General features: G+C 44.1%; 3 protein-coding genes across 3 annotated transcripts in view; all 3 read right to left on the reverse strand.

The window, feature by feature from the left end:
* Positions 1-99: 99 nt before the first annotated feature.
* LOC113951913 (cystatin-A-like) lies at positions 100-4667 on the reverse strand. Its single transcript, XM_027653499.1, has 3 exons — positions 4506-4667; positions 2665-2766; positions 100-397 (listed from the first exon to the last, which is right to left on the reverse strand). The coding sequence occupies exons 1-3, from the start codon at positions 4569-4571 to the stop codon at positions 269-271; spliced, it is 297 nt and encodes a 98-aa protein (XP_027509300.1). The 5' UTR covers positions 4572-4667; the 3' UTR covers positions 100-268.
* Positions 4668-9249: 4582 nt separating this feature from the next.
* Positions 9250-15509, reverse strand: LOC113951911 (cystatin-A-like). The gene is made up of 4 exons (XM_027653496.1): positions 14234-15509; positions 13681-13772; positions 10877-10978; positions 9250-9471 (listed from the first exon to the last, which is right to left on the reverse strand). Exons 2-4 carry the CDS (start codon positions 13759-13761, stop codon positions 9343-9345), a joined length of 312 nt encoding a protein of 103 aa, XP_027509297.1. The 5' UTR covers positions 13762-13772; positions 14234-15509; the 3' UTR covers positions 9250-9342.
* A 3445-nt stretch (positions 15510-18954) lies between these two features.
* The window catches only part of CCDC58 (coiled-coil domain containing 58), an 8570-nt gene continuing 676 nt past the window's right edge, over positions 18955-26848 (reverse strand). Inside the window, exons 2-5 of the mRNA XM_027653495.1 lie at positions 25783-25908; positions 25135-25281; positions 22777-22836; positions 18955-19248 (exon numbers count right to left, since the gene is read on the reverse strand). Of these exons, the coding sequence (XP_027509296.1) occupies positions 19198-19248; positions 22777-22836; positions 25135-25281; positions 25783-25908 (384 nt within the window). The 3' untranslated portion in view covers positions 18955-19197. The remainder of the gene's footprint in view (positions 19249-22776; positions 22837-25134; positions 25282-25782; positions 25909-26848) is intronic.

Raw genomic sequence — 26848 nt, forward strand, 5'->3', positions numbered from 1 at the left:
GCTCTCTTTACTGCTTTTCAGTATTAGTTATTATCTTGCTCTGAGGGGTTTTTTCCACGTGTTTTTTATATTCCAGATAACCTTATGCTTATCCTATACCTTAATTAGAAATACTTTATTTTAATCTGATGAGAGACCAGATAACAAGAAAGGTATAACAGCAGAAAAGGAAAATAAGGACAATAGTTTGCAAAACTTATTTTATTTACTGTCACAGGCAGAACCCCCACACAACTTGCAGAAGTGAGGCACAGTTTCTCATCATCTCTCAGAAGTAGGTCAGGGGATCATCTCTGGTTTTGCCAGTCTGAAAACTGACAAGGCTGGGACCTTGGTTCTCATGAGGAAGACTCTGAAACACCTTTAAATGGGCATATGTGGCATCAGAATCTTGGACCTAAAAACCAAGAGCAGGAAAGTGAGGAGCATGGGTTCAAAGCAGGTTCAAACAAAAGGATGCTCTTTAATGTTCTTGAAAGAATATCTTTGCCCGGGAGCTTAATTTTAGATACATCTTCATTTTTACTTCAACAGCTCTTAACCAAGTCTGGATAGTAACCAGTGTCAGAAACTGTCTACACCTGTCTAAACCTTGAGGTTCAGGTGAAGGGAAAGTGAGCAGGACTGCTTGGGGGTGGAAGCATCAGAAGGCACAACAAGAGAAAGGTTTTGGTTGTGTCCTGTTTCAGTCATCAAGATGCCAGCGCACCAGCACACAGCTTCTTGGCACATTGAGGGTGGGAGACAAGAGACAATGAAGAAATCTTAATGAATCAGGGGTGGGACAAGATGCAGAGACAGTGTCACCTATTAGAGGGTACAGAAAGATCTATCCATAACTAGCACATGGTCCTGAGAAACAATGATAACCTGAAAGCCAGGAGCTTTTGTCTGCAGAGTTACTCTAAACTGTTCAGTGCCTGAATGGGCAACCTGACACATCTTGGTGCTTGTGAGTGTGCATGTGCATGCCTGAAATAAATACTTTTTCAAAGAAATTCACCTTCCTCTCCAGAAAGTCCTCACATAAAGACTTGATAGGAAGCTGTATCATTTCATTTATACAGCCAAGCACAACAGGCACTAAACTCTCCCTCTGTGAGGTACATAGTATCAATGGAAAGTTTAACGCCTTAGGCACTGGTTTTACATGCTTTCTGGTGGCTTCAATGTAGCACTATGTTTGTCTTGGTCTGGATTACATATCAGCTACGTCTGCTGGTAACACATTAGTGATGTGGAAGATTCAGAAATACGAAAGAATGAATCTTGTGACAGAGCTTGTTCCAGTTACTGCTAAAATGAGTAACTGTTTCCCATCACAGGCAAAGTTGGAAAGAAAAGACAAATCATGTTTTCAGTGTTACAGGTGGATTTCTTCCAAGTTCAGTTACTTGTCAATGTTCATTTCTGAGTAGTTTGGTCATGAGACTTAGCAGGGACAGCAGACAATTTTTTACATTGCCCAGGTAAGCAATAAGATGGCCCTAAGGGAAGAAATGCAACTGGGCATGACTTCTAGCTGTACCTGTAATCTATATTCTTTAGTGTTTTGTCCGCCAAGTGAAAGCACATTTCACAGGAGCAAGGGAATGGTAAACATCGTTCATGTAGGTAAGACTAACCACAGAAGAGATAGTCTGTCAGTACAGTCCCCTGAGCACAAATAACTGATAAGAGTTATTTTAAAGAAGCACCTGGGAAAGATGATGTTTGGCACTGTCTGTCCTTCCTGTCATCAACTAAATATGAGAAGTGTGGAGCAAGTGCTCACCACATCTCTCTGCAGAATTACTCTCCCACAAATGCTACCAGACCATTTCTTTCATAAAACGATTCCGACCCTTGTCAGGGGAGCATTTCCCACCAGGCACATGTCCCCACACACATGGGGTTTGAGAGACAGCAGTCCCATGCCATGTGTGCTCTGCTCCAGAAGGCCAGCCTGCTGCTCAGCAGTGCTTGCTGGCCTTCAGATGCAAACCACACCCAGCAAGTTCTTCCGTGCTACTTCACAGAAAGCTGCTCACAGACGTGGGTAAGGTTTTCTAGTAGAGGATGAATGGTGCTCTCAGAGGGATCTAAACTAAGCAGGACCAGTTTTTCCTCCACAGCAGAGAGAGGGTTTGGAAAATACAGAACGAACCAGCAGGCAGGCAGTACCTCTGCAGCACGTGATGCAGAACCAAAACATCAACACACCTGCTTGCTTGCAAAACTAGTCAGCAGACTATGAGATGCTTGCCCTGCATTACAAAATGGACTCTAACTCTCCATCTGATCTTCAGTCTGACTTCAAATTCAGCATAGTAAACACAACAGGAGGTCACAGACACAAGAGGAAAGCTACTTTGCTTTGAAGGGAAAGAGAGCAGAATTACAACTTGTTTAAATCATTAAGTTGGTAAGTCTTTGAATGAGATTATCCTGAGAAATTTACTAGTCCCATCTGAAGAAGCCTAGTGCATGTTTTTGAGGTTTTTCTACTCCTCTTCTACAGTAGTGCCAAACAGCACCTGGAGATAGTTCCCAACTCTATTAATCATATCATATTCACATAGATGTTTTTCTACTACATTTGCTTCTCTTTCCAGCTCTAAGTGACTCTGCAAGTCACCTATATTGTTTAACAGCAAAGCACTCCCTCCTATAATATATACAAACCTTAATAAAGTAGATTGTCCCAGCAACCACTTGAGTCCTATACGCTATGGCTGTAAACATGGCACAGTTCCTGTTTTCCTTGCTTTCAAATTGTGGCTTCACCTGTAGAAAGAAAGGGGAAAGTGACTGGCAGGTTCATATTTCAGCTTTTCATTCACATATATCACACATACCCCCTTAGTGAAATAAATCCAGAAACCCCACTCTAAATTAATTTACACCAAGACCTCCAGCCTCTTTCCTAGCAGTGCCTCCAGCATTCTTTAAAATCCTGTTAGAATTAGACTTCCTAGCTGATTTCCCCTAACTCAAAGGTGTCCTGCTGAACTGCCTGTCCCCTGCTCAGTATAGCAGAAACTGCTACTTGCTGCCCTTTGAATTCCATGTCAAAGGAGATAGCCTGTAGCGGTGCACGGGGTTGTTGCGACCCAAGTGCAAGACCCAGAACTTTGCCTTGTTAAACCTCACATAGTTGACCCCAGCCAATCAATCCACCTGTCCAGATCCCTCTGCAGAGCTTTCCTGACCTCCAGCAGATCAACACTCCCACTCAGCTTGGTGTCATCTGCAAACTGACCGAGGGTGCCCTCGATCCCCTTGTCTGGATCATCAATAAAGATATTAAACAGGACTGGCCCCAACACTGAGCCCTGGGGAACCCCGCTAGTGACCAGCCACCAATTGGATGTAACTCCATGCACCACCACTCTCTGGACCCGGCCATCCTGAAAGATTTTCACCCAATGAAGAGTGCACCTGTCCAAGCCATGGGCTGCCAGCTCCTCCAGGATAATACTGTGGGAAATGGTGTCAAAGGCTCCAGGTAGACAACATCCACAGCCTTTCCCTCATCCACTAGGCAGGTCACCCTGACATAGTAAGAAATCAGGTTGGTCAAGCAGGACCTGCCTTACCTAAACCCTTGCTGGCTGGTCCTGATCCCCTGGTTATTCTGTGCATGCTGTGAGCCTTGCACACCAGGCACAGGGAGTGTGCAGCAGTATCGACCAACGCCTTCAGCCACACCACTTCCTAGTTTTGTTTCCTCAAGGAGGGCCTACGTTATGCTTTGTGTAGTTGCCAAAGGGAGAAGAGCTCATCTTTCAGAGCCTTGAGGGTGAAGGTAGATGGGTGGAAACATGAGATGGGAGACACAAAAGGAGTTTTCCCATGCTATGTCATTCACTTTGCATTCCTCAGGATGCACTTTATACTTGTTTTAAAAAGAGCTGGTGCACTGCAGGACGTTAGAAGTTCTGCAGAGCTGCTTCTCATAGCTGCTTCCAGGACAGGGCCACTACCTGTAACCAACTACCTGGCAACTGGGCTCACTGGCCTGCCTTTTGCCAAGCTCACCTTGCCCCATGGGCTCACCAGCAGGCCCTGCATCACAGCTGTCAGCCTAGAAAACAATGCCAGCAGAGAACACACTGTTTAAAAATAGCTTTCTCCTGAACATATAATTTTTTAGTCCATACTAGTATGTGATTGTCCTATCCACATCCTTTAGTGAGGAATTGTTTCTACCAGGTACAACCTTCTCCCTTCAAATAGCCACCTCTCCTCTCTTTTCAAACAAGCCCCTTCAGTGCTGGCAAAGCAGAGCTGGGCTTTGAACTACATGTGAACATTCACTGAAGGTAGCCAGTACTGTGCCTGGCTATGGACAATGAAGAGATAGAGAAAAAACTGGGAGTCAAGGGGATTCCCATTTTCTGCACGAGGTTTTTCAGTTTAAACCCTGCTTCAGTATCAACACTTGGTCTCCCAGCCTTCACACAACCTTCTGCACTCAGCTCTTTGCACACAGAGACTTCATTTATAGATAGGGTGCAACTCACCTGGTTAACAATATGCTGGATTTCTGGAGTAGCAGCCTTGGTGTCAGATAACCCCCCGGTCATCATAGTGGCAGATGCCTTCTCTGAAACGACTGGTGGTTCTGAAATGGATGATTCTGAAAAGGGAAGTTTAGCATAGTCTGAGCAGAGTCACCAGGCATCTCATATATATACATAAACATGTGTCATGGGATCATGTGACCTGCAACGCACGGAGCCTACCATTACTAAACTGGCGAAGGAGAAAAATGGGGAAAATGGAGAAAAAGCAATGTAATACATTGATAATAATAAATGTAAAAAAGCACTTCAGAAATCTTAAGAGTGTATAGTCTTCAGATCAATAAGAAAAGCAAACATTAGCCTCTAGCCACCTACATCTTAAGACAACTGATTTGGATTGCAACTGGAACCTCTTGCCTCCCCACCCACGTGCAGATGACTGGTCTGTGCACTTAGGAAATGGATCAAAGTCACACCCAGTATTTCCCAATACCATTCAAGATCAGAAGAAAGCATGCAGTAGTTTCCCTACTGCAGGTCCTCTTTAACTTCGCATTTTGTTACCTCAATACCCTTCCCAATGCAAAAGAGGAGCAGACTGCATCTTGTCTTCAGTGACTTGACTTCCCTCTGCCTAACCAGAAAGGTCTCAACTTCAGGTAAGTACTGCAAGAATGGTATTTCTGCTTCTTTCCCATCAGAAGTAGAAGCTCTAGAGCTGCATTCAGGCAATACATAATAACAACTGAATATACAGGAACATTTACATCTCAACTCAAACCCTAGTGCCAAGTTCTGGGAAGACAAAGTACGATCCCTCTTGCTAGAGGAGCAGAGTGTGCAGAATGGCTGTCCTAATGCCAAGGTACACTGCTGAAACAGGCAACATGCAGAATATAGAGTCAGAAGGATTAATTCCCAGTTACAGACACATGGCACAGTCACATTCATGACCATATATGAATGGAAAAAGATCAAAACCTACTAGTCCCCTATTAGGGACGACTAATAAGTGTTACCAGCCCTCCTAGATAAGGGAGGACTAACACTTCCAGACCACAAAAAAAACCTACTCCCCCTTGGTATTCCTGCCATCCCTCTCTCCAGAAAACATGAGGAATATTGTTCCAGAGCAAGGACCAGAGAAACAGCAAGAGACCAGCCATTTGTAGTCTCCAGGGGTGGGTACATGGGAGTAGGTGAAAAGAGACTACGTGCTGCACACAGGCAAAGGGCATTTCTGCTGCAATCAGCATGAGGGAGTTTGCCCAAAACAAGCGTGTTTATGGCCACAACAGTGGGGTCTGTGTAGCACAGACTTACCAGTGTGCTACCCAGGCTACTGACCCTCCTCCTCACAGGTGACAAGTGATGCAACAGGGTCTAAACTTCGCACCTGACTTCTAGGCCTGTTCTTGGTACAAAGGACCTGAGATTCAGAATCTGGGGTTCTAGGGGCCCTAAACTCAACAGTATATAGAGCAGTATTAGAGCTGTTACTGATAAAGGTGTTGCAGAATTTCCCAAACTTGAGCAGCAGTGCTATGGGAGGGCATGAAAATCATCTGAGGAGAAACAGTTGTCTTGAGACAACATCTTTCTGAACCAAGAGAAAAATGCTTCCAGGTCTCAGGAATAATGAGAATGGGAGCTGTTAAAACTGGATTTCTGCCAATTTCACCAACTTCATCTCTCCAGAGACGGAGTTGCTCATAACCTCATTTGTGGAGCTAATGACAATTCAAGCTGATGAGCTCAAAATCCCTCCTTTGCACAAGACCCTGCTGATTCACCGAAATGCTGATCATGTTCCACCACAGTTGCTACTATGCGTCTTATTCACACAGCAGGACAGATAAGTGACTGGAAGAGCCAGCTCACCTTACTGAGGCCAGAAGTCACAGAATGTGTCCAACAACCACACAAGCACCAGTGCTAAAACAGAGTATTTTATAAACCTGTCTGCTCACCAGGATACAGACCTCAGTAACTTCATTGAGAAGGGATGTTATGGTCCCCAGGACAGCAGTAATCCCCCGGAAAATACTTTACTTTAATTAAGAAGAAATACACTGAGCACAAAGTCTAGGAAGGTTAATTTATAACCTCGGAAAAACTCTAGGTGTGAAACTAGAGATGTTAATACTGTGCCAAATCATTCATTGGACTGCATATTTCTGAATTTGCTGGTTTTTTACTTCAAAGCATAAGAATTTTTTTTTCTCCCAGATGGTACAGAGTTGTGCACAAGGGAAGGAAAATCAGCACTAATTGTCAGCAAGACAATGCTGAAGTTTACACAGGCAGATCAATCTCTTTTCTTTCCATGGCAGTGCTAATGGCTGCCCCAAAATCCAGTGATAGTTTTAAGACTGGGATGCAGTCTGCACACGTATTTTAGGAAGCCACTTTGAAGTGCTGACGTTTCACAGACCTGTCATCAAAGATGATCAGTGGCAATGGATTAACCTCATCCTAGGCAACCTTCGCCTACAACCCTCTCTAGTCAGCTTCAGATGTAACAAAACAGGATTTGGAACAAAAGCATGAAAAGAACGGTGGCTCCCATTCCATCTCTTGCACAACATCGACAAGCTAACACCTGTCCTCTCTTTTAGGATTTGTGACACCTGATATTACGTACCATTCCAGCCTGCACTCTGCATTTGCACAGATGAGAATTTCCCTTCAATTTACTCCTGTTGTATTGGAGAATCTCTGCTGGCAGAACATCTCTGGCATTCTTTAGAGTTGTGAAGCGGAGTAACATCTTGCACCATGTACTACCCCAATAAGGAAGAAACAAAGTTTACAGCTTGCAGGCCACCTATGGCCTGGTCCTGTATATGCAAGTTTAAGAACTACAAGCTACAGTAAATAAAAACACTGGTACAGTAACAAAGCAAAGCAAACAAAAATATAAAAATCCTCTGACCAAAATCCAAACCCCAGATTTATGTATTTACAAGTCATTTTTAAAGCAGAAACAAAGGCAGCTCTGGAGGAACAATTGTGAACGCCCAAGTCAGTAGTTCAGCCTTCTGGTTTCACAGTGTAAAGATACCTCATTGTGACTGGGTTGTATGACACATGGTCTGAATGTTTTCAAGAACTAGAGGAAAGCAGCCCTCCATGTACCAGTCGAAGATCTGTTTTCATGATCACAGGAACATCAGTCTTGACTTTCACCACGTTGCTCTGAAAAAAAAGGTTTCCCCTTCTGCTCCTCACCCTGATTTCAAAAGATTTCTGACATCATACATCAAGAAAGATCAGTAGAAACCTGACTTTCAGCAGCACAAAGATCTCATCCCAGCCTATGCTGAGCCTGTGGTACCAGTAAAGAGCCTCCTCCTCTTAGTCTGCTTCATGACGACCAAATTCTTCCAACCTTCATAATTCGATAATTCTATGATTTTATAGCAACAGAAAAATCATGATATACTTGCTGGAAAAGCATCCCCCCCGCCCCGTGAAGGACTAGGAATCAGAATGGGGAAAATCTCAGAAGTGGAAAAGGATGTACAGTGATTGAACAGACTCTATGAAGCAGACTTTATACTTATTATGTACACACACATTGTACGTTCCTCCCCCCTTTTTCGGAACGCGGCACAACCCCCACCCCCTCAGTGTACTCTTACCTGGAGTTCTAGGCCTCCAGCTCCACAGGCTGCCTGAGAGCCACTCCTGCAGCCAATGGCAGTGACACACACTCTGGGCACAAGGGAAGTTCAGGAGCAAGGACCCTCTTTAGAAAGGTGATTTACAACCAAACTCTTTTCCCATGCACAGAGAAGGGGATATATTCTCATCCTGCTGAGTCCAAGGGAAGAGGAGGTCTGGTCAGGTATGTGCCCAAAAGCCTGTTGGGTGTCACACAATACAACACTGATGAAGACAAGTTGAGGAACATCATTCTGCTGAAAGCTGGAGCCTGAGAACCTCCATTGGCATGTCCTTCCAGAAGATGCTGACATGGATGGCTGCCCCATCCCACTCGCCATGGCTCAAAATCCCACTGGAAAGCATGCCCCAGTGTGGTGTTTCCTGAACCATTTGTTACTGAAGCAACAACAGAGTGGATTAGCTCTGGAGGGAGATTTCCATCAGCAAATTTGGCTGATAGGCAGGGAACCATCTCAACAAAGAGCTTGATCCTGCATCCCCAGTCTCCTCACAAACTTGGCAGAGCTCTGCCTGCTCAAAGCCCCAGCAGAGCATTTATTTATAGGTGATGGCAGGGGAAACAATGCCTTCTTCCCCAGTCTGGTTCATGCTTCTCACCATGTCCTCCCTGATAGTCCACAAGCTCCGTTTAGTTTCTAATACCTGCTGCTGTTAAATTTAGGGTTCTGTTGACCAACAGTGGAAGAAGACTGTCTTCCTATTCCTTCAAGGCATACATTCCTGCTCCCCGCCCCACCACCCCTCTCCTCCCTGTGAGTGAAGCTGCACTTAAAGGAGGATAGTTTGGGTTCTCAGTTCCCCCGTGTCAGAAATTGTCTATCTCACACTCCTTCTGACAAGTCGCCAATAGCTTGCATTTAATGCACTGAAACAAACCCAAAAAGCCCAAGATACCCAACAGAGTTTTGGAAAGAGGAGCTGAAGTGGGTGGGCCCTGTCTTACAGCTGTAGTACCCCAGGTGGCAGAAACAGCTTGAAACAGTATTTTGGAGCCTACTTGAGCTTTAGCCGGGCAGCAGCCCAAGGCATGACACACAGCAAATGAACAAACAGCTTTCAAGCCTTATTTTATTTTCATGCATTTACTGTCATGGTCAGAACCCCCATGTGACTTCTAGAAGTGAAGCACTGCCCTCATCGTGTCTCAGAAGTAGTCCAGAGGATCATCTCTGGTCTTGCCAGTCTGAAAACTGACAAGGGCAGGATATACATTCTCTGGACGAGGGCCCGCAAGCACCTTTAAGTGGACATATTCAGTATCAGCAACTTGGACCTAGAAAACAAAACAGGGGGAAAGTGAGAAGCATGGGCTTGAAGCAGGTTCAAACAAAAAGATGCTCTTTACATACTTGAAAGACTGTCTTTGCCATGGAGATTAATTTGAGGTTCTATCTCCATTTTTTACTTCTACAGCTCTTCACCCAAATCTGGGTAATACCTGCTGGCAGAAAACTGTCTACACCTGGAGAAAACTCGATTAAACTCTATTAAACTCTATTAAACTCTATTAAAAACCTTCAGTCTCAGATGAAGGGAAAATGAGCAGGACTGCTTGAGGGTGGAAGCACCAGAAGGCAGAACAGGAGAAAGGTTTTGATGGTGTCCTCTTTTGGTCACCAAGATGTCAGCACATCAGCTCTCAGCCTCTTGGCACACTCAGGGTGGAAGACAAGACCCAGTGAGTCTTAATGACTCAGGGCTGGGACAAGATGCAGAGACAACATCTGCTCTTAGAAAGTACAGAAAGATCCATCCAAAACCAGCATGTGGTCCTGAGAAGCAATGACAACCTGAAAGCCTTGTCTGCAGATTGGGAAAGAAGAGACAAATCTGGAATGCAACTGGGCATGACTTCTGGCTGTACTTCAGCCCCCTAGTAAATTGTTACTCTTCCTTACTCAGTGCTTTGTCCACAACATGAAAGCACATCTCACAGGAGCAAGGAAAGGATAAATATCAATCATGTAGCTAAGACACTGACTAGCCACAGAAGAGGTAGTCTGTCAGTACAGTCCCCTGGTGCCCACAGAGCACAAATAACTGGTGTTATTTTAAAAAAGCACCTGGGAGAGATGTTTGGCACTGTCTGTCCTTCCTGTCATCAACTAAATATGAGAAGTGTGGAGCAAATGCTCACCACATCTCTCTGCAGAATTACTCTCCCACAAATGCTACCAGACAATTTCTTTCATAAAACGATTCCGACCCTTGTCAGGGTCCCACCAGGTCCATGTCCCCACACACATGGGGTTTGAGAGACAGCAGTCCCATGCCATGTGTGCTCTGCTCCAGAAGGCCAGCCTGCTGCTCAGCAGTGCTTGCTGGCCTTCAGATGCCACAGCCAGCAAGTTCTTCCGTGCTACTTCACAGAAAGCTGCTCACAGACGTGGGTAAGGTTTTCTAGTAGAGGATGAATGGTGCTCTCAGAGGGATCTAAACTAAGCAGGACCAGGTTTTCCTCCACAGCAGAGAGAGGGGTTTGAAAATACAAAAAGAACTATTCCTCTTCTACAGTAGTGCCAAAGAGAGGAATTTTATAAACATCCTGAGATAGTCCCCATCTCTATTACATCAGATGCTTTTCTACCACATCTGCTTCTCTTTCCAGCTCTAAGCTACTCTGCACGTCACCTATATTGTTTATCTGCAAAGCACTCCCTCCTATATCATATACAAACCTTAATGAAGTACATTATCCCAGCAACTACTTGAGTCCTGTAGAGTATGGCTCTAAAGAGGTCATATCTCTCATTTACCCTGACTCTAAGTTGTACTTTCACCTGTAAAAGAAAAGGAAAAATGGTTGGCAGGTTCATACTCGGGCTTTTCTTTCACATCTACCACTTCAAATTCCATCCTTTCAAACATACATCCTTGATAAAATAAATCCAGAACCCCCACTCTAAATCGATTTACACCAGGACCTCCAGCCCTCCCTCCTAGCACTGCCTCCAACACTATTTAAAATCCTGTGAGAAGGAGATTTCCTAACTGATTTCCCCTGCTCCAAAGCTGTCCAGCTGAAGTCTCCTGCTCACTACAGACAGCAAACTGCTACTTGCTGCCCTTTTGATTCTGGATCAAAGGATGGAGGCACCAAGCCATGCCCCCTATCAGGGTACACCCTGTGTCAACCACACTGTTACACAGAAGTGCAAGCCAGCTCTCCTCACCTGGAACACCAGTGCCCACGCCAGTCAGCCTGGGAGGCTGAAAATCCCTGCTCTGTTTCACAACCTCAGAGCTGCACTCAGGTCCTCTGATGCTTTTGTTCTAAAATATGCACAGTCTGGAAGCACAGAAGGACTGCCCCAACATAAGGGTATTTTCCTTAGAGAACTATACCCAAGCCTCTGTGATGGGGAGGGACCAGGAACAGTTCTCTCTCCTACTCTCAGTACAAGGCCGAAAATAAAGAGCAAAGAATCATCTGTTTTCATTCTCCTGAAGTTACTGAGAATGAAAGAACACCAAAATTAAGATCATTTCTCTTCTGGAATCAAACAGAAAATCTCTACATCCACATTTCAAATGTCATATTTGCCCTGTACTTTGGGAGCATTAGCACAGCCTGAAACCAGCATTCGTATCTGGAATTTGAGCCTGTTTGTTCACTGACAGCCTAGTGCCGAAATACTTTTGATCACCCAGAAATGACACAGCCCAGCACTGAAAATGTAGCTCAGTATCTGGGATGCAGCACTGGCCCAGCCATGTTCAAAGGAAGCCCTTGAGGCATTTCACAAGACTCATTAGACAAATTTCAAGCCCCCAGCTGGCCTGAGACATTTCCCTCCTCATCTTACACATGAGCGAACACGAATGGCAAATAAACAAAGGTGCTACAAGTCCCTGCTAGGGTCTCCCCTCCATAGGTAACAGGGAATTCCTCATCTCTACAAGCGTTGCTCCTACAACCACTTGTGCCAGCAGAGGAGGAACAGTGATACTGCTCCCGAGTCGTTAAATTGGTGTCCCCCAAGCAATTGTAGATCATCCTTTTCTCTTTCTGTTCTGCAGTAAATTACCTCCCCTCTGACTGACCTGTTACCCCATACTTCAGCCCTCCCCCATGTACATATACCCAACTCTGGTGAGCCCAGCTGTTTCTGAGCAATTAAACCCCACAATGGGGGAAGGCTCAGGGGAGCTGGGGAGGGCAATGTGCTGCCCACAAAACCCCCTGGGATAATGCAGGGTGTGACTGACCACAGCTTTTGCAGATAAGCTGACTTTATCTCAACACCAAGGGGACCACAGGGTGTTTTAGACAAATAGTTCTGTCAGTCGAGGGAATCATTCAGGTGGCATAACTTTCTGAGCTCAATAAATGAAAGGGAACCCCCTTCTGAATTAGCCAGACCAGCACGGAGGGAGTGAATACGTGGCTCTGCCCAACACCCAGTATAAAAACTAAACAGGGAACACAAGAATTTTGAAAAAAACAGCTGGCTAGAAGTGGCTTCAACCCACCGACCCCTTCCTGGTGACTGAGGAGCTTAGTGTCGTGACAGGGAGCATGTTATACAGACCAGCGACAGAGACCACACCAGTGTCATCACTGAACTGTGTATTGCAATTGCTACATTTTGCTGAGAGTAATTAGATCTGCATTGAGTTAGCAGAATATTTGTATCCCTCTGCTAAATCACAAGCCTTGTGTGACATTAAATACCTTCAAGTAAGCAAAGCAGGTTTTAAATGATATCCACTCCACCTGTGCACTACCTAAATCAATCCTGCTGGGAGCCCTGCACAGGGAGTGTGCAGCAGTGTTGGCTGATGCCTTCAGCCCTACCCTTTCCTGGGGGTCTTTCCTCAAGGATGGCATAAGTTACACTTGGTGCAATGGCTCAAGAGGGAAGAACTCATCTTGCAGACAGAGACTGAAGGGGCTCAAGTGAGTGGGAAGACAAGACGGAACACACAGACGGAGTCTTCCCATGCCCCTACAGCTCCTAAGGATGCAATTTATACTTATTTGAAAAAGAGCTGCTGTACTGCAGGGCTGCTGCTATCAGAGCTGCTTCCAGGACAGGACCACTGCCTGTGATCAACCACCTGCCTGCCTTGTGCCAAGCTTACCTTGCCCCACGGGCTCACTATTTGCCCTTGCATCATAGTTGTGACTCCAGAAAACAATGCCAGCAGAGAACATACCATTTATCCATTGCCTTGTCCTGTTTAAATCATTTTTTAGGGCAGACTGGCATGTAGTTTGTCCCATCCATGCCCTTCAGGGAGGAATTAGTTCTACCATGTACAAACTTCTCCCTTCAAATACGCCTCCTCTCGTTTCAAACAAGCCACTTCAGCGCTGGCATAGCAGAGCTGGGCTTTGAACTACATGTGAACATTCACTGAAGGTAGCCAGTTTAAACCCTACTTCAGTATCACCATCTGGTCTCTCAGCCTTTACACAACCTTCAGCACTCAGCTCATTGAACACAGAGACTTCATCTATAGACTGGGCACAACTCACCTGGTTGGTGATATCCTGGATTTCTTGAGTAGCACACTCGGGGGGAGATAAGCCCCCAGCGATAGGTGACTGCTTTAACATGACAGGTGGATCTGAAGAGGGAAGTTTAGCATAGTCTGAGCAGAGTCACCAGGCATCTTGCATATATATATATATATAGACACACACACATACACAGAGACATGTATGTGTTGAATTAGAGTAAGAAATCTGTCAGAAAATAAACCCCCCTGCATTCCAGCTGGGCCTTGGGGCAAGAGGGGCTGGGTATGGCTACACTTAATTTAGGATTAGAAGCAATTCATCACTGTAACTCTAGTCATGTTCAATAGGAACTTCCACGAGCACAGATTCACAAATAGTGTGTTTTACACTTTGATTGTAAGCAAGGAGAACTTTTGCGCTCACAGATTCACAAACAGTTCAGTTTATTGAAGCCACAGAAATTCAGATGTGAAATTGCCATTGGTAAATGCACCTGCTGCAACAAAGCTCTAACAACAATAATAATGTTTTACTAACCCGGGGAATAGTAACAGATAGAAAGGCTTACCACGAAGACGTTCCTGCTTGGGATGAGAGAGAGGAGAGTAGTCTGTTGACTGTTCCTGAGGTCTTTTTGGGTCTTCCCTGTACTTCAATGAAGTTTCTACCCTCCTTATATACAGCCCGATGGTCTCCTCCTCCTCCTTTTATGTATGGCGTGATCGAACTGGAGAGCTGAGTAACATAGTCATGTGTGATAGCACGTACTTCATTAACCTTATTGACATATGCAGGGGGGTTGCATTTCCTGTTCAAATGAGTCTTAATTTTTGGGCCTGGTATGCTTCAAGGTTCCGGTCTTATGATTTTGTTCTGGTCTGTTCTGTTTGTCAGAGCCAAAAGATGATCATCCTGGCTCCACAGCACCTCCTCCTTCGGCCAACACATCCTTTCTTGACGTCAGCCATGCCCATCTCCATCCGCAAAGATAACGTAGAGGGTACCCACTGTAGGCCATAAATAGGCAGCCTTAACCATTGCCTGGCTCCTGGGTCATCATCCCACAGTGTCATGGAATCATGGGACCTACAACACATGGAGCCTACCATTACTGAACCGGAGAAGCCAACTAACTGGGAAAACGGGGGGGGGGGGGGGGGGGGGGGGGGAGCAATGTAAAATGCTGATAATATTAATAATAAAAGTAAAAAGCACTTTAAGAATCTTAAGAGAGTTCAGTCTTCAGGTTAATAAGGAAAGCAAACAGCAGACCCCAGCCACCTACATCTCAAGACAATTGTTTTGGGCTGCAAATGGAATCTCTTGCCTCTCCATCCATGTGCAGATAACTGCTCTGTGCACTTAGGAAATGGATCAAAGTCACATCCCATAAGTCCCAATACCTTTCAAGATCAGAAGAAAGCATGCAGAAGTTTCCCTACTGCAGGTCCCGTTCAACTTGGAATTTTATTACCTCAGTATCCTTCCCAATGTGAAAGAGGAGCAGACTGCATCTTGTCTTCAGTGACTTGACTTCCCTCTGCCTAACCAGAAAGGTGCCAAGGTAAACACCAGTACCAGAAGTAGAAAAAATTAAATTCCAGCTTCAGGTAAGTACTGCAAGAATGGTATTTCTGCTTCTTTCCCATCAGAAGCAGAAGCTCTAGAGCTGCATTCAGGCAATACATAATAACAACTGAATATACAGGAACATTTACATCTCAACTCAAACCCTAGTGCCAAGTTCTGGGAAGACAAAGTACGATCCCTCTTGCTAGAGGAGCAGAGTGTGCAGAATGGCTGTCCTAATGCCAAGGTACACTGCTGAAACAGGCACCATGCAGAATATAGAGTCAGAAGGATTAATTCCCATTTACAGACATGGCACAGTCACATTCATGACTACACATGAATGGAAAAAGATCAAAACCTACTGAGGGATGACTAATAAGTGTTACCAGCCCTCCTAGATAAGGGAGGACTAATACTTCCAGACCACAAAAAAAATTACTCCCCCTTCATATTCCTGCCATCCCTCTCTCCAGAAAACATGAGGAATATTGTTCCAGAGCAAGGACCAGAGAAACAGCAAGAGACCAGACAATTTGTAGTCTCCAGGGGTGGGTACGTGGGAGTAGGTGAAATGAGACTACGTGCTGCACACAGGCAAAGGGCATTTCTGCTGCAATCAGCATGAGGGAGTTTGCCCAAAACAAGCGTGTTTATGGCCACAACAGTGGGGGCTGTGTAGCACAGACTTACCAGTGTGCTACCCAGGTTACTGACCCTCCTCCTCACAGGTGACAAGTGATGCAACAGGCTCTAAACAAGGACTTCGCACCTGACTTCTAGGCCTGTTCTTGGTACAAAGGACCTGAGATTCAGAATCTGGGGCTCTAGGGGCCCTAAACTCAACAGTATATAGAGCAGTATTAGAGCTGTTACTGATAAAATGTCCCAAACTTGAGCAGCAGTGCTATGGGAGGGCATGAAAAACATTTGAGGAGAAACAGTTGCCTCGAGACAACATCTTTCTGAACCAAGAGAAAAATGCTTCCAGTTCTCAGGAAGAAAAGGAATGGGAGCTGCTAAAACTGCTAATGGTTGTCCCAAAATCCAGTGATAGTTTTAAGACTGGGATGCAGTACTCATCCTGCACATATACTTCAGGAAGTCACTTTGAAGTGCTGACGTTTCACAGACCTGTCATCAAAGATGATCAGTGGCAATGGATTAACCTCACCCTAGCCAACCTTCGCCTACACCCCTCTCTAGTCAGCTTCAGATGTAACAAAACAGGATTTGGAACAAAAGCATGAAAAGAACAGTGGCTCCCATTCCATCTCTTGCACAACATCTACAAGTTAACGCCTGTCCCCTCTTTTAGAATTTGTGCTTTTACTTGCAGAAATAAAAGTTAAAACCAGGAAAAGGATTTAATCATGCTCTTTGTAGGGTCCATTATTTGATTCCCATGTGACACCAAGGAGCCCAGTAGTTTTGTAACTACCTCCATGGTAACGCTGAAGCAAGGTTCAATCCAGACTAAGCCTGATCCTAGAATGGATGGGGTCACTAGACAGAGATTTTACCAGCCTGTGTTCAGTGTGGCCCACAGCTCATACCAATGCCATTTCAGACCATCACAAACCATCCCCCTTCACAGGCACATCTGAAAGACTCAGAAAATAGCAGAGCCATGTTCTCCTGCCCCATGCCCCAAAGCTCAGCATGCAATTCCACTTACTCACCTTCTTGTTCCACCAAGTTCAACAGCAAGATACAAACAGCCTCTGATCCACATGATTTGCCATGGACTACTGTAAGAGATATCCCTCAGTACTCAGAGCAAACTAAACGGAGCAATACAACTTCTTAGTGCAACCCTCTGCATACAAGCTGCAGACACCCAAAGAAGGGATGTTTGGGACCTAGGAGTCTTCTTATGGTGTCTGAAGTATTTCAGAGACAGCTTTGTAGAGGGCTACTTCTTTGCCCTTATACTCAAAATGAAAATAATGTTACGTTGGATTGGCTTTTTGGTGTTTTAGTTTTACACAGTTTTCTCATAACAAATTTTTAAAAAAAAAATCTGTGTATGTATCACATCCATTTCACAGGTCATTTTTCACAGCATCTGCTAAAGTGAATAAGCTTTCCCACAACAGCTGAGCAAACATCTGGATGGACAAAGGAGGAAAATGATTAATTCTCATTACAGTCACTAGTTTCTACAGAAACACAAGATTAAATTTCAAGAGTATTGATGCCAACTCTTTACGCTAGCAGAAGACTCTATCATACAACTGGCTCAAAAGGAGAATTTGTCCTTGCAGTTGACCCAAGCCACGGAGAGAACAAGTATTTTAGACACCTACAGAAGAGGTCACTATTAAAGTACTGACTTTGAAATAAAAGCTGACTGTTCTCAACATCTCATTAATCGATCATGTCATGAATTTAGGTTACTGCTAATTCAGCCCATAGTTCAGAGCAGTATTTGATTTCCATTTTGATGAAAAACAATTATAAGAATTTAACGGTTGATGAACAAACATGTTTTCTGCTTTCAGAGTTGCAGAAAAACAATGAGAAATCTTCAAGAATGAGATGAGTGCTCCAACTCGAATAAAGTTCTGCATAGAACAGTTGCAGTACCTTGAGAAAAAAAAAGAAAAAAAATGAAGTTTGAACATTAGGATTTACATCCTCAAAGATTTAAAATATATTTCTGCCTCATTCTCAGAAAAAAAAAAAAAGAGACTAAATGACCTTGCTGCCTAAAAATAAAAGGTCACCAAGTAGTTGCAGTCTCTATTGGACAAAAAACTATAAAACAGATGATACTGTACAGATCTTTGCCAGCTTTCAGTGTCAAAGGTCCTGCACGTACTTGCCACCCCCATATATGCACAGCTTTTAGGTATCTTGAGAGTATGCAGTAATTTCATTCCTCTTGCTGAATTCCAAAGTGCAAGATGGAGCCTGTATTTTTAATGCTCTGTTCAAATACAGTGGTTATTAAAGATATATTAAAGATATATGACTGAGAAATAAAACTAGCTGGCAACCATGCAGACCTTGTAATTTGACTGACAGCTTGAGTTAGTAAAAAATAAAGGTATAATTATTATTAATTCAGTTTTCCTCATACTTATCTGTCTGTTACTGCAGGGGTATTGCATTAAAGCTTCCTAACACAACACTATGGCCAGAATCAACAAGGTCAGCTATGCACAGGTCTTTTCTCAGCTCAAAAGCAATTCACTTGTAGAATTAATTTTAAAGGTTCAGAAGGTGGGACAAAAAATAATCACTGGACTGTTAACTGTCTCATTCCCAAAGGAGACATAGCTTCATCTCCAACTCAAAGTGGTCTTAATCAACACCTCATTCCCTATACAAAGGAAAAATTCAGAACTTGGTAACACATACTAAAGGACAGTATGCAACAGATGCTGCCTGTCAGCATTGCAGGAACAATGGCAAACCTGTATTCACACGCAGCTCTGAGCCAATGCTGCTCCTGTTCAGCAGCTTGGAACAATGCTGGCAGTTTCTTACTTTCAGGGATGCTGAATCTACTACACATGCTGATTATTCTGCAATTTTTATTTCCGTGCAGACTTTAGCAGATTTGCTGCACAAACATACCACGCTCACTTGATAGTTTAGCAGGCACCAGGTCAGGGAGGGCCTTGTTCTCCCCGCTCAGAGAGGCCTTTTACTGTTTCTTCCCCTCTGGGACTGCTGAAGCTGTAGAAGTTCAAGAAAGATGCCAGTTTTGCATTCCATTTGAAAATTATTTTAATACTATAAAACTCATTTGTTCACATATTTGGTACAAAAGATGAATTGTTTTCTCTCAATTACAGGAGAATCACTTCAGCCTTGAGATGTCAGCTAAGTAGGTCCAAAACAAAACAAGACTGGGTTCTACTGGTTCTGGAGGGTCCCAATACAGCTCACCCAAGGTCTCTTTCCAGTTTGGCTCTCACAGTTATGGACCACCTTGATGGAAAATATCCCACATCATTGACTCTTCGGAGGCTTGTAGTGAATTCGGCACCGCTCATTAAATACCTGAGACACCAAAACAGAAGAGCAAAAGCAAATCAGCCCTCATCCAGGAGATCAGAAAAACTACACAGCTAGTTCAGGCAATGACCTCTTCACACAGCACACATCTCAGGCTGCCCAGTACTCATGTACCAATAAATGGCACTTACCAAGGCATCTGTCTCCATTCACCTTCTCTCCTGGCTTTAGTGAATGTAAAGTTTGTAGCCTGATGCTGGGGGACTGCACAGCACCAAGTGTTCACCCTCAGACAAGGTAGACTCTTAATCCTGGTAGTCTGTTACCATCCAAGATGCTGATGACTTTTTGTTTTTAAAAGGGAGTGACAGAATCACTGGAAGGCTCCTGAATGGTTGTGTTCCATTAAGTTCACTCTGACATTCAAACGCGGATGCTGTTTTCCTCTCTTTCCTGAGCAAACATATTTTACATTGTCATGACAGCTAAGAAGAGGGGCCAGGGCTCCTGGAAGCCACGGTGACACTCAGTTATCTGCCAGCAGGTGCCAGTGCTGCCAGTACTCCCATGCAAAGGGCACAGCACTCTTGCCTCACTCACTTCTGGCACCTTCTCTGGGTAAAATTTAGCACATAGAACCGGATCCTGATGATCCTGTATATTTAGGTTGACCTGCTGCAGGCCTTGTCAAGCAGAACTGCCTGCCCTAAGGAAGGCCAATAAACAGGACTATTTAAAGGAAGGCAGTCTGAATCAAAAATGCAACATGCAGGCTCCCACCAAAGTCACAGGAGCTCTCACAAGACAGTCAGTTATGTAGTGACTGGCCTCCAAACTTGGTCCTGCACATGCCTCGAAAGCGATACGAGCATCACCCAGCACCAAGCCGAGGCACTGGCAGCTGTTGGGTGCCCCACCAGCACTCCCACAAGAGTGCATTTTGCCAGGCTGTCCAGGGACTTGGCAGACCCAAATGCCCGCGATCATCAGGATATCAAGTTTGGTGAACTCTCCCATTGGTGAGTTCACTCTCCCAAAGTGAGTGATCTTGTAATTTTGGGGAAGTTATGCATCACTTTATATAAATATGTTATTTTGAGCTGTTTCTTCCTAGAATCTTCTGCTTCTATAGCTGATCTCCTTATTCAGAGTTCAAAACCCATCTTGAGCAAAAGTTTGGAGCACACATTAGTCACAGCATTGATTCTTAACAATTTTTGAGTAATTTTCAACTTACTTTCACATTTAATTTATTTTATAGAACAGACTTGTATTAGAAACTGCTTCATATTGTAGAAAACAGAAGTTGTGATATAGTTTCTTTCACTCATATGCAAATTATGTTACCATTATGTTACCACATGCAATGGACACCTCTGGCAGAGTTAAGACTATGTAAATGTTTGAGATCAGATCAGGGATAGGAGGAAACTGTAGAAATTAAGAGTAACAGAGGGTTTCAATTCAGAAGCATTTTAATATTAAACAAATTGCACCACTTTTGTCATTGTCTATTAAAGACATTTAAATGGCATATAAGTCTAAAAGGATACTGGAAATACGCTCAAAAACACTGCAAGGGTCTCTTGCATCAAAACCCACACTAGCTTGCTTGCTATCATATAAACTTTTTAAAGCATCTTTAACAGCTAACTCCACAACCCACAGAAGGAAGATCAATACTATAATCTTACTAACACTGCCTCTTACTTTCAGGATCATTGACTCAAGTGTGTTATTCGGGTCCCTTTAACTCCACTGGTCTACCTGTGAAGTGCTATTCTCATTTTTCAGACAGGAAAAACAGTGCCTGAGAAACCTTAACATTAATGTTGCTATGCAGAAGTTTGATTTTGCTGACTTTTACATATTAGTATAAAATACTCCAACGATAAACTCCAGTGTCAAGGTGCTGTACAGAGACTAATGCAAGTGGTTTGTTTTGAAAGTCAATTCCTTGTCTGGCATCATCCAAATTCCACTGTGTGCATTTCTATAAAGCAGCATCTTTCTGTATGCCACTACTGGTACAGCTAGCCAGAGTGTTTGAAATTAACTGTTTCCTAATCAGATTTTTCCAATCAGTTTACAGTTGGTTAGGGTTAAGGGAAATACGTGAGTGCATTTCCCAACTAGAAGTCTGCAACAGTAAAACACCAGCCTGCAAACCAATAACTACTTCCATGTAACAAACTGCATTTTGCCCACAACTGTGACCGGTTCTAATTCCTTCAGTGACATATTTTCACAGGCAGCTTAATGAGACAATTAAGTGTATATTCAGAGCATGATAGCAGAGCTGAAGATAAAATCTAGAAATAGTTATCTCCTCAAACCCCACTCTTTAACACTTGTTGAGGAATACACCAGCAGGCTAAAATACCCCTGCACCATTCATACCTTACTATTTATAAACTCTCCATCTTCTGGAAAAATTAGAAGTTCTGTCACTAGAAAAACCTTAGGGCAGCTACAAGAAAACACCGGGACCAGTATTAAATTTGGTATCATCTCAGTGCTTCAGAATGAAGATGAGGGCAGGGGCTGTTACCCTATAGCAGAGTTGCCAAAAAATATTTGCCACTGGGGACCTGCAGTGTGTTGTTAAGGCTCTGCCACTGCTTAGTCAGATCTGAGCTGGTTTAAAATTAATTAAACTTAAGGGCATGCTTAGCTTTTTGGGACAGTACAGAGGTAGTACTGATAGCAAAGCACACATGGAAACTGTGTAAATGCTCATCTCATCAGCCCACAGTTACTGAAGAACACACAAGACAAAGCTGTATCACTTTTACAATGATGCAATCTAGGGAACTAAAATCATGAAGCAGAGATTGAAAATGGAGGTGCAGCTAGTACTAGCTATTTGCAAAAATTCTTTCTGCATTTAGAGAGGGAAAGAAGTTCTCTCTGCAGTATTGAAAGCTCGGAAAAGCTACAACAAACCAAAGAAGGATGCTAGATGTGAAACGCTGCAGTGACACAATACAGCCACCTCAGAATTTAAGCTTAAGTGTTAAGATCACTCTATAACGAGACAGATTTTAGGGCCATCAAACCAGAGGGTTTGATCTCCCTCTACTGACACGGGAGAGCAACAGCAAGGCTGCCCTTTGCACCATGGAGTGTCAGTTCAGGCCTGAAGAAATTCAACCACAAAAAGGTTCAAATTCCACAGCCACACCCTCCCCTGGGTCAGCACCAGACAGGCAAATTTGAAAGACCCATTTCTCTGGGACTGTTAGAGGCCTTGGAAAGGTTTTCAGATAGGCCACCACAGAAAAGTCTACAAAGTCCTTAGCCACTGGGCAAGGTGGAGAAAGAGACACAGGGAATAATCCAGAGTCCTCTTCTCCCCACTAAATCAAACACTTTTCTTTTCCTTGTAGTGCAACTTTAAAGTTTAGGTCTCTGGGAACTGAGGAACTGGGGAAATGACTGACTTGGAACATTTACCCCAGCACTGCCCTCATATATTTCTAATTAACTTGCTTCATAAGGTACCAATCCCACGTTTCCAGTGCAGGACTGTCTGTTGGGACAGAATATCATCACGATTAAGTGACTGAGTACCTTCCAGCTTCTGTCATTTACCACTTCTTCAACATTGAGCTCCGACTGCATCAATTTCAACTGTAAAAAGTAACCGAAAAAGAGATTATTGTCAAATGGGCCTCCCTGCAGCCTTCAGTATTTACCACCATTGCAACTTTCTAGCTCACAATCCCAGCACCAGGTGCGTATTCCCCATCCCCCAGAAGGTGTAATCATCTTGAGAGCCTGGCCCTTCCATTCAGCCAATGCTCAGGGCAGAGGGAAGTCTGCAAGGGCACGGTGAAGGCAGACTCAAAATGCAAGCCCAGCAGAAGCAGCTCCTGATTACTAATGCTCTAGTCTTAAAAATTGCCTGTCAAGATTTGCTAGCAATTAACTGATTAACATTAATGGCTTCTCAGACATGAATAACTGCACCTAATTGAAGCATTCAGCACAGTGAATGCCAGGGCTGGGGTTGGCTCTGCAGTCTTGAGTTGTCATTCTTGTACTGAGTCATATAGGGAGCTGGCAGCAAAGCTAGGATTGAACACAAACCTCAGACTCTGGATTCAAAATTAAGATCATAAAGAGACCCTCTCTATTTCCTTTGCTGTCTATTCTGTGGGCTGACCAAAAAGGGTTTGCAGTCTGATCACATATGTTTGTGTGATCCAAACCAATTTTTATTTTATATCATCACAGCGGGACAAATCAGGTGTGCACAGATACAAAAGCTCCAGCAAGAACTACCACAATACACAGTTTGTGAGCACTCACTCAACCCACGAGAAACATAAGAATCTCTTTGGGGTCTCACATCTACTGGATCTATTGTGTTCAGGTGATCTGCAGTAATTTGGTCCTGAAGTGACAGCAGGAAATATAAGAACCATCTGCCATTTTTGCCCACATCTAGGATATATTTTTGTTGGGAGTCTTTAACACAACAGACTGAAGATCAGAGTTGATCCATTTTCAATATATATTTCCAACTAGAGTCTTGATGAATAGGTGCAAGCCAAGACAGAAGTCCCATCAAAAACTTTCCAAGTAAGATCTTCAGGCACACAGAGCAACTAGAGTTGTTGGGTGGACTTTCACCTACTCAGCAAGACTTCAAACTGTTTGAAATAACAATCCAGCATCCACAGTGACTAGATGACCACAATAATTCCATAATATAAACACTCAGAGTATCTTCTGCAGTTCAGAGAAACTACTACTCCAAGTTTTCTCATTCAATGACCCAGAAGTAATAATTTTGGATAAAGTCCACTAATTTGTACCACTAGCAGGATGACAGAAACACATATAAAGAGAGAAAAGAGATCTGTATTGCAATTGAGTGAATACACATTTGAAATGCATACCCTTAAAACCAGGATGTGTTCTGTCACACAGCTTTTCTGAGTTGTAGAAAAAAACACAACTCTTACGGAAAACAAAAACCCAAACAAAGTAGGGGGATTACACCTCATAAAGTCCAAGTGCAAATTTGAGGTAATCTCGTCAAAAAATTTCTGAGAGGTTTCCAAATCATGGACTGCTTTTAACATTTAAAATCACCTCTAGTCATTAAACATTATCACTATGATCCTCCTAGTGGTTTTAGTGAGAAGTTCTGGGTTCAGTAACTAAACAATTTAAAGAATTGGCTCTGCAAACAAAATCTGTAGAAAATACTAAGCTACCATTCTGGTTTTACCCAAACTAATATGGATGCTTGTTAGCAGTTTAAGTGAGGTTTTAAGAATAAAACCACTCGCCTGCCACACAGTTTTTCCTGTATCCTTTCCCTTACCAAAGGGGCCCTGGAATGGGGCCAAGAACTTCAGCAGGGTTCCTTTCTTCACTACTGATACTCCATCTCAATCACCTCTGTTCACCTCTGGTGAAGCACACTTTCCACTCAGAGGCCAGAAGGCTGAGGGGGCATTTGCTCATCAGAATTTCTTATGCAAACCCAGAGCTCTTTCTCGCACCACCACGAGGTACTCAAAATATTAGTCCAAAAAATATTAAATAGAAAAAAAGATGGTTAAGTGGAATTCAAGGTTGCCTGGTAGCTCCTTGTAGAGGACAGGAAAAGTAAGTTGTACCTCAGTGGTGTCAGTCAGTGAAGGTTAGAGTCCACCATGGGGAAGTGTAAGTGTTTTTCTATGGCATTTGTGTAACATAACCCCAGAAAAAGCTTCACTTGCACGATAAAAGAAGCTCTGTCTTGACAGACAGGGAAAATGGTTCTCACAAATCCAGTCAACAAGAACCCCAGAAAAGACTGCCTGAGTCAGGATCCACTTCAGGTTCTCTACATTACTTCTTTCTCTCTTTCCACTTGGGAAAGATACCCTCTTCTTCCTCTATAAGAGATCTCTAAAAAACTCCACCACTCACCTTTGTCTGCTCTTTCCTGAGTTGCTTTAATAATGCTACATCATCCTGGGCCTTTTCCCTCTCTTCTCTGAGAGTTTTCACTACACTGGAAGTCTGAGCGATGCAGTTCTTGATGATTCTTTCTCTATTGGTGTGAGCATTCATCAGCTAAGTGGGAAGAGAAAGAAGGTCACAACAACTCAAAGAGAACAAAAAACTCTGAGGTACAAGTTAAAAGAGAAACTTTCTGAAGTCAGTATTGTTGTACCTACAGAAATCCCTTTGACTCCACAATTCACATGTTGGAAGCAACACCGCTTTGAGCAGCAGCTACCAACTTGATCAAAAGTCAAAGGTATACATAAGGAGTCTTGCAGAATAGCAGGAAAAACATGCTAGCATCCTTTTTAAAAGAAAAGATGGACTGGGCTAATGCCATCTGCTGAAGCCCGAAGTGCTCCCCAAAAGATCAGCTCTGCAGAACAAAGTGTGGTTTTAAACTGAAGCAGCTGTTACATGCATGTGGTTCAGATGTGCAGAGAAGCTGAGGGGCCAGTTATGAATACACAAAGCACAATATATCAAGGCAGTGTTTTCCCTAGACACTGGGCCCTGACCATGACAAAACAGCAAGGAAGTGTCCTGAAAGTCAAAGGTGTGCTCACTCACAGACTCGTACAGCTCTTTACACGTCTGGCTAGGATCAACTTTCCCCACAAAGGAAGCTGTTGGAATCGTAGTGTTTAATTCATGGACAATTCTATCATCGATCGTCCTCATCACCCTGAGCAGCTCCTGTATTAAAAAAAATATATATATATAGCTTGATACTTGGTTCTATCTCTGAGAAAAGCTTACTACAAAAAAAAAAATGTAATTAAGGTTTTTAATAGAAAATTAAGTAGGATTAATTACAAAGAGTTAAAAACGCACCAAAGGAACAATTCCCGCATGCAGGGGTATGTGCTGTAAACCACTGAGCTTCCTTGGCAGCAAAGGCCAGAGATGGGGTGAGTAACTGATGCCCCCTAAAGCCCCCCGGCCCTGCCAGCAGTACGGACAGGCTGGAGAGCAGAGACCTCCAGCCCAAGTCCCCATCTCCACTTCCAGGCAGGAATCTGGGCACGACCTGAACTGAAACTGCAAACTTCAAATAAAAACTCCCACTATTTTGGGGGGCATGAAGCTGAGTCGGGAGAAGTTTAGGTTGGATATCAGGAAAAGGTTCTTCACCCAGAGGGTGGTCGGGCACTGGAACAGGCTCCCCAGGAAGTCGTCACAGCACCAAGTCTGACAGAGTTCAAGAAGTGTTTGGACAATGCTCTCAGGCACATGGTGTGACTCTTGGGGTGTCCTGTGTGCAGGGCTAGGAGTTGGACTCGATGATCCTGATGGGTCCCTTCCAACTCGGCATATTCTGTGATTCTGTGTTCTAGAAACAGACCGGTCCCCACCGCCCCGGGCCATGCTCGCACCGCTGAAGACACGTGTGGTACTTCACGCTCACTTAAAGCGAAGGCGCCCCCGGAGTTCCCGCCGCCCGCGGAGGCTCCCGAGCCGCGAGCGCTCCGTCCCGGGAAGGGGCCCCAGCGCGGGGGGATCCCCTGCCCCGCTCCCTGCCGGAGGGGCGAGGGCAGCGGGCTGAGGGAAGGCCGGACCCTGCCCCGCATCCCGGCGGCCGCGGGGATGGGGTGACCTCCCCGCCCCGCGCACGGGGCGCGCGCCGCCCCGGGGC

This window comes from Corapipo altera, unplaced genomic scaffold, assembly GCF_003945725.1.
Source record: "Corapipo altera isolate COAL_440 unplaced genomic scaffold, ASM394572v1 61, whole genome shotgun sequence".
Taxonomy (NCBI): Eukaryota; Metazoa; Chordata; class Aves; order Passeriformes; family Pipridae; genus Corapipo; species Corapipo altera.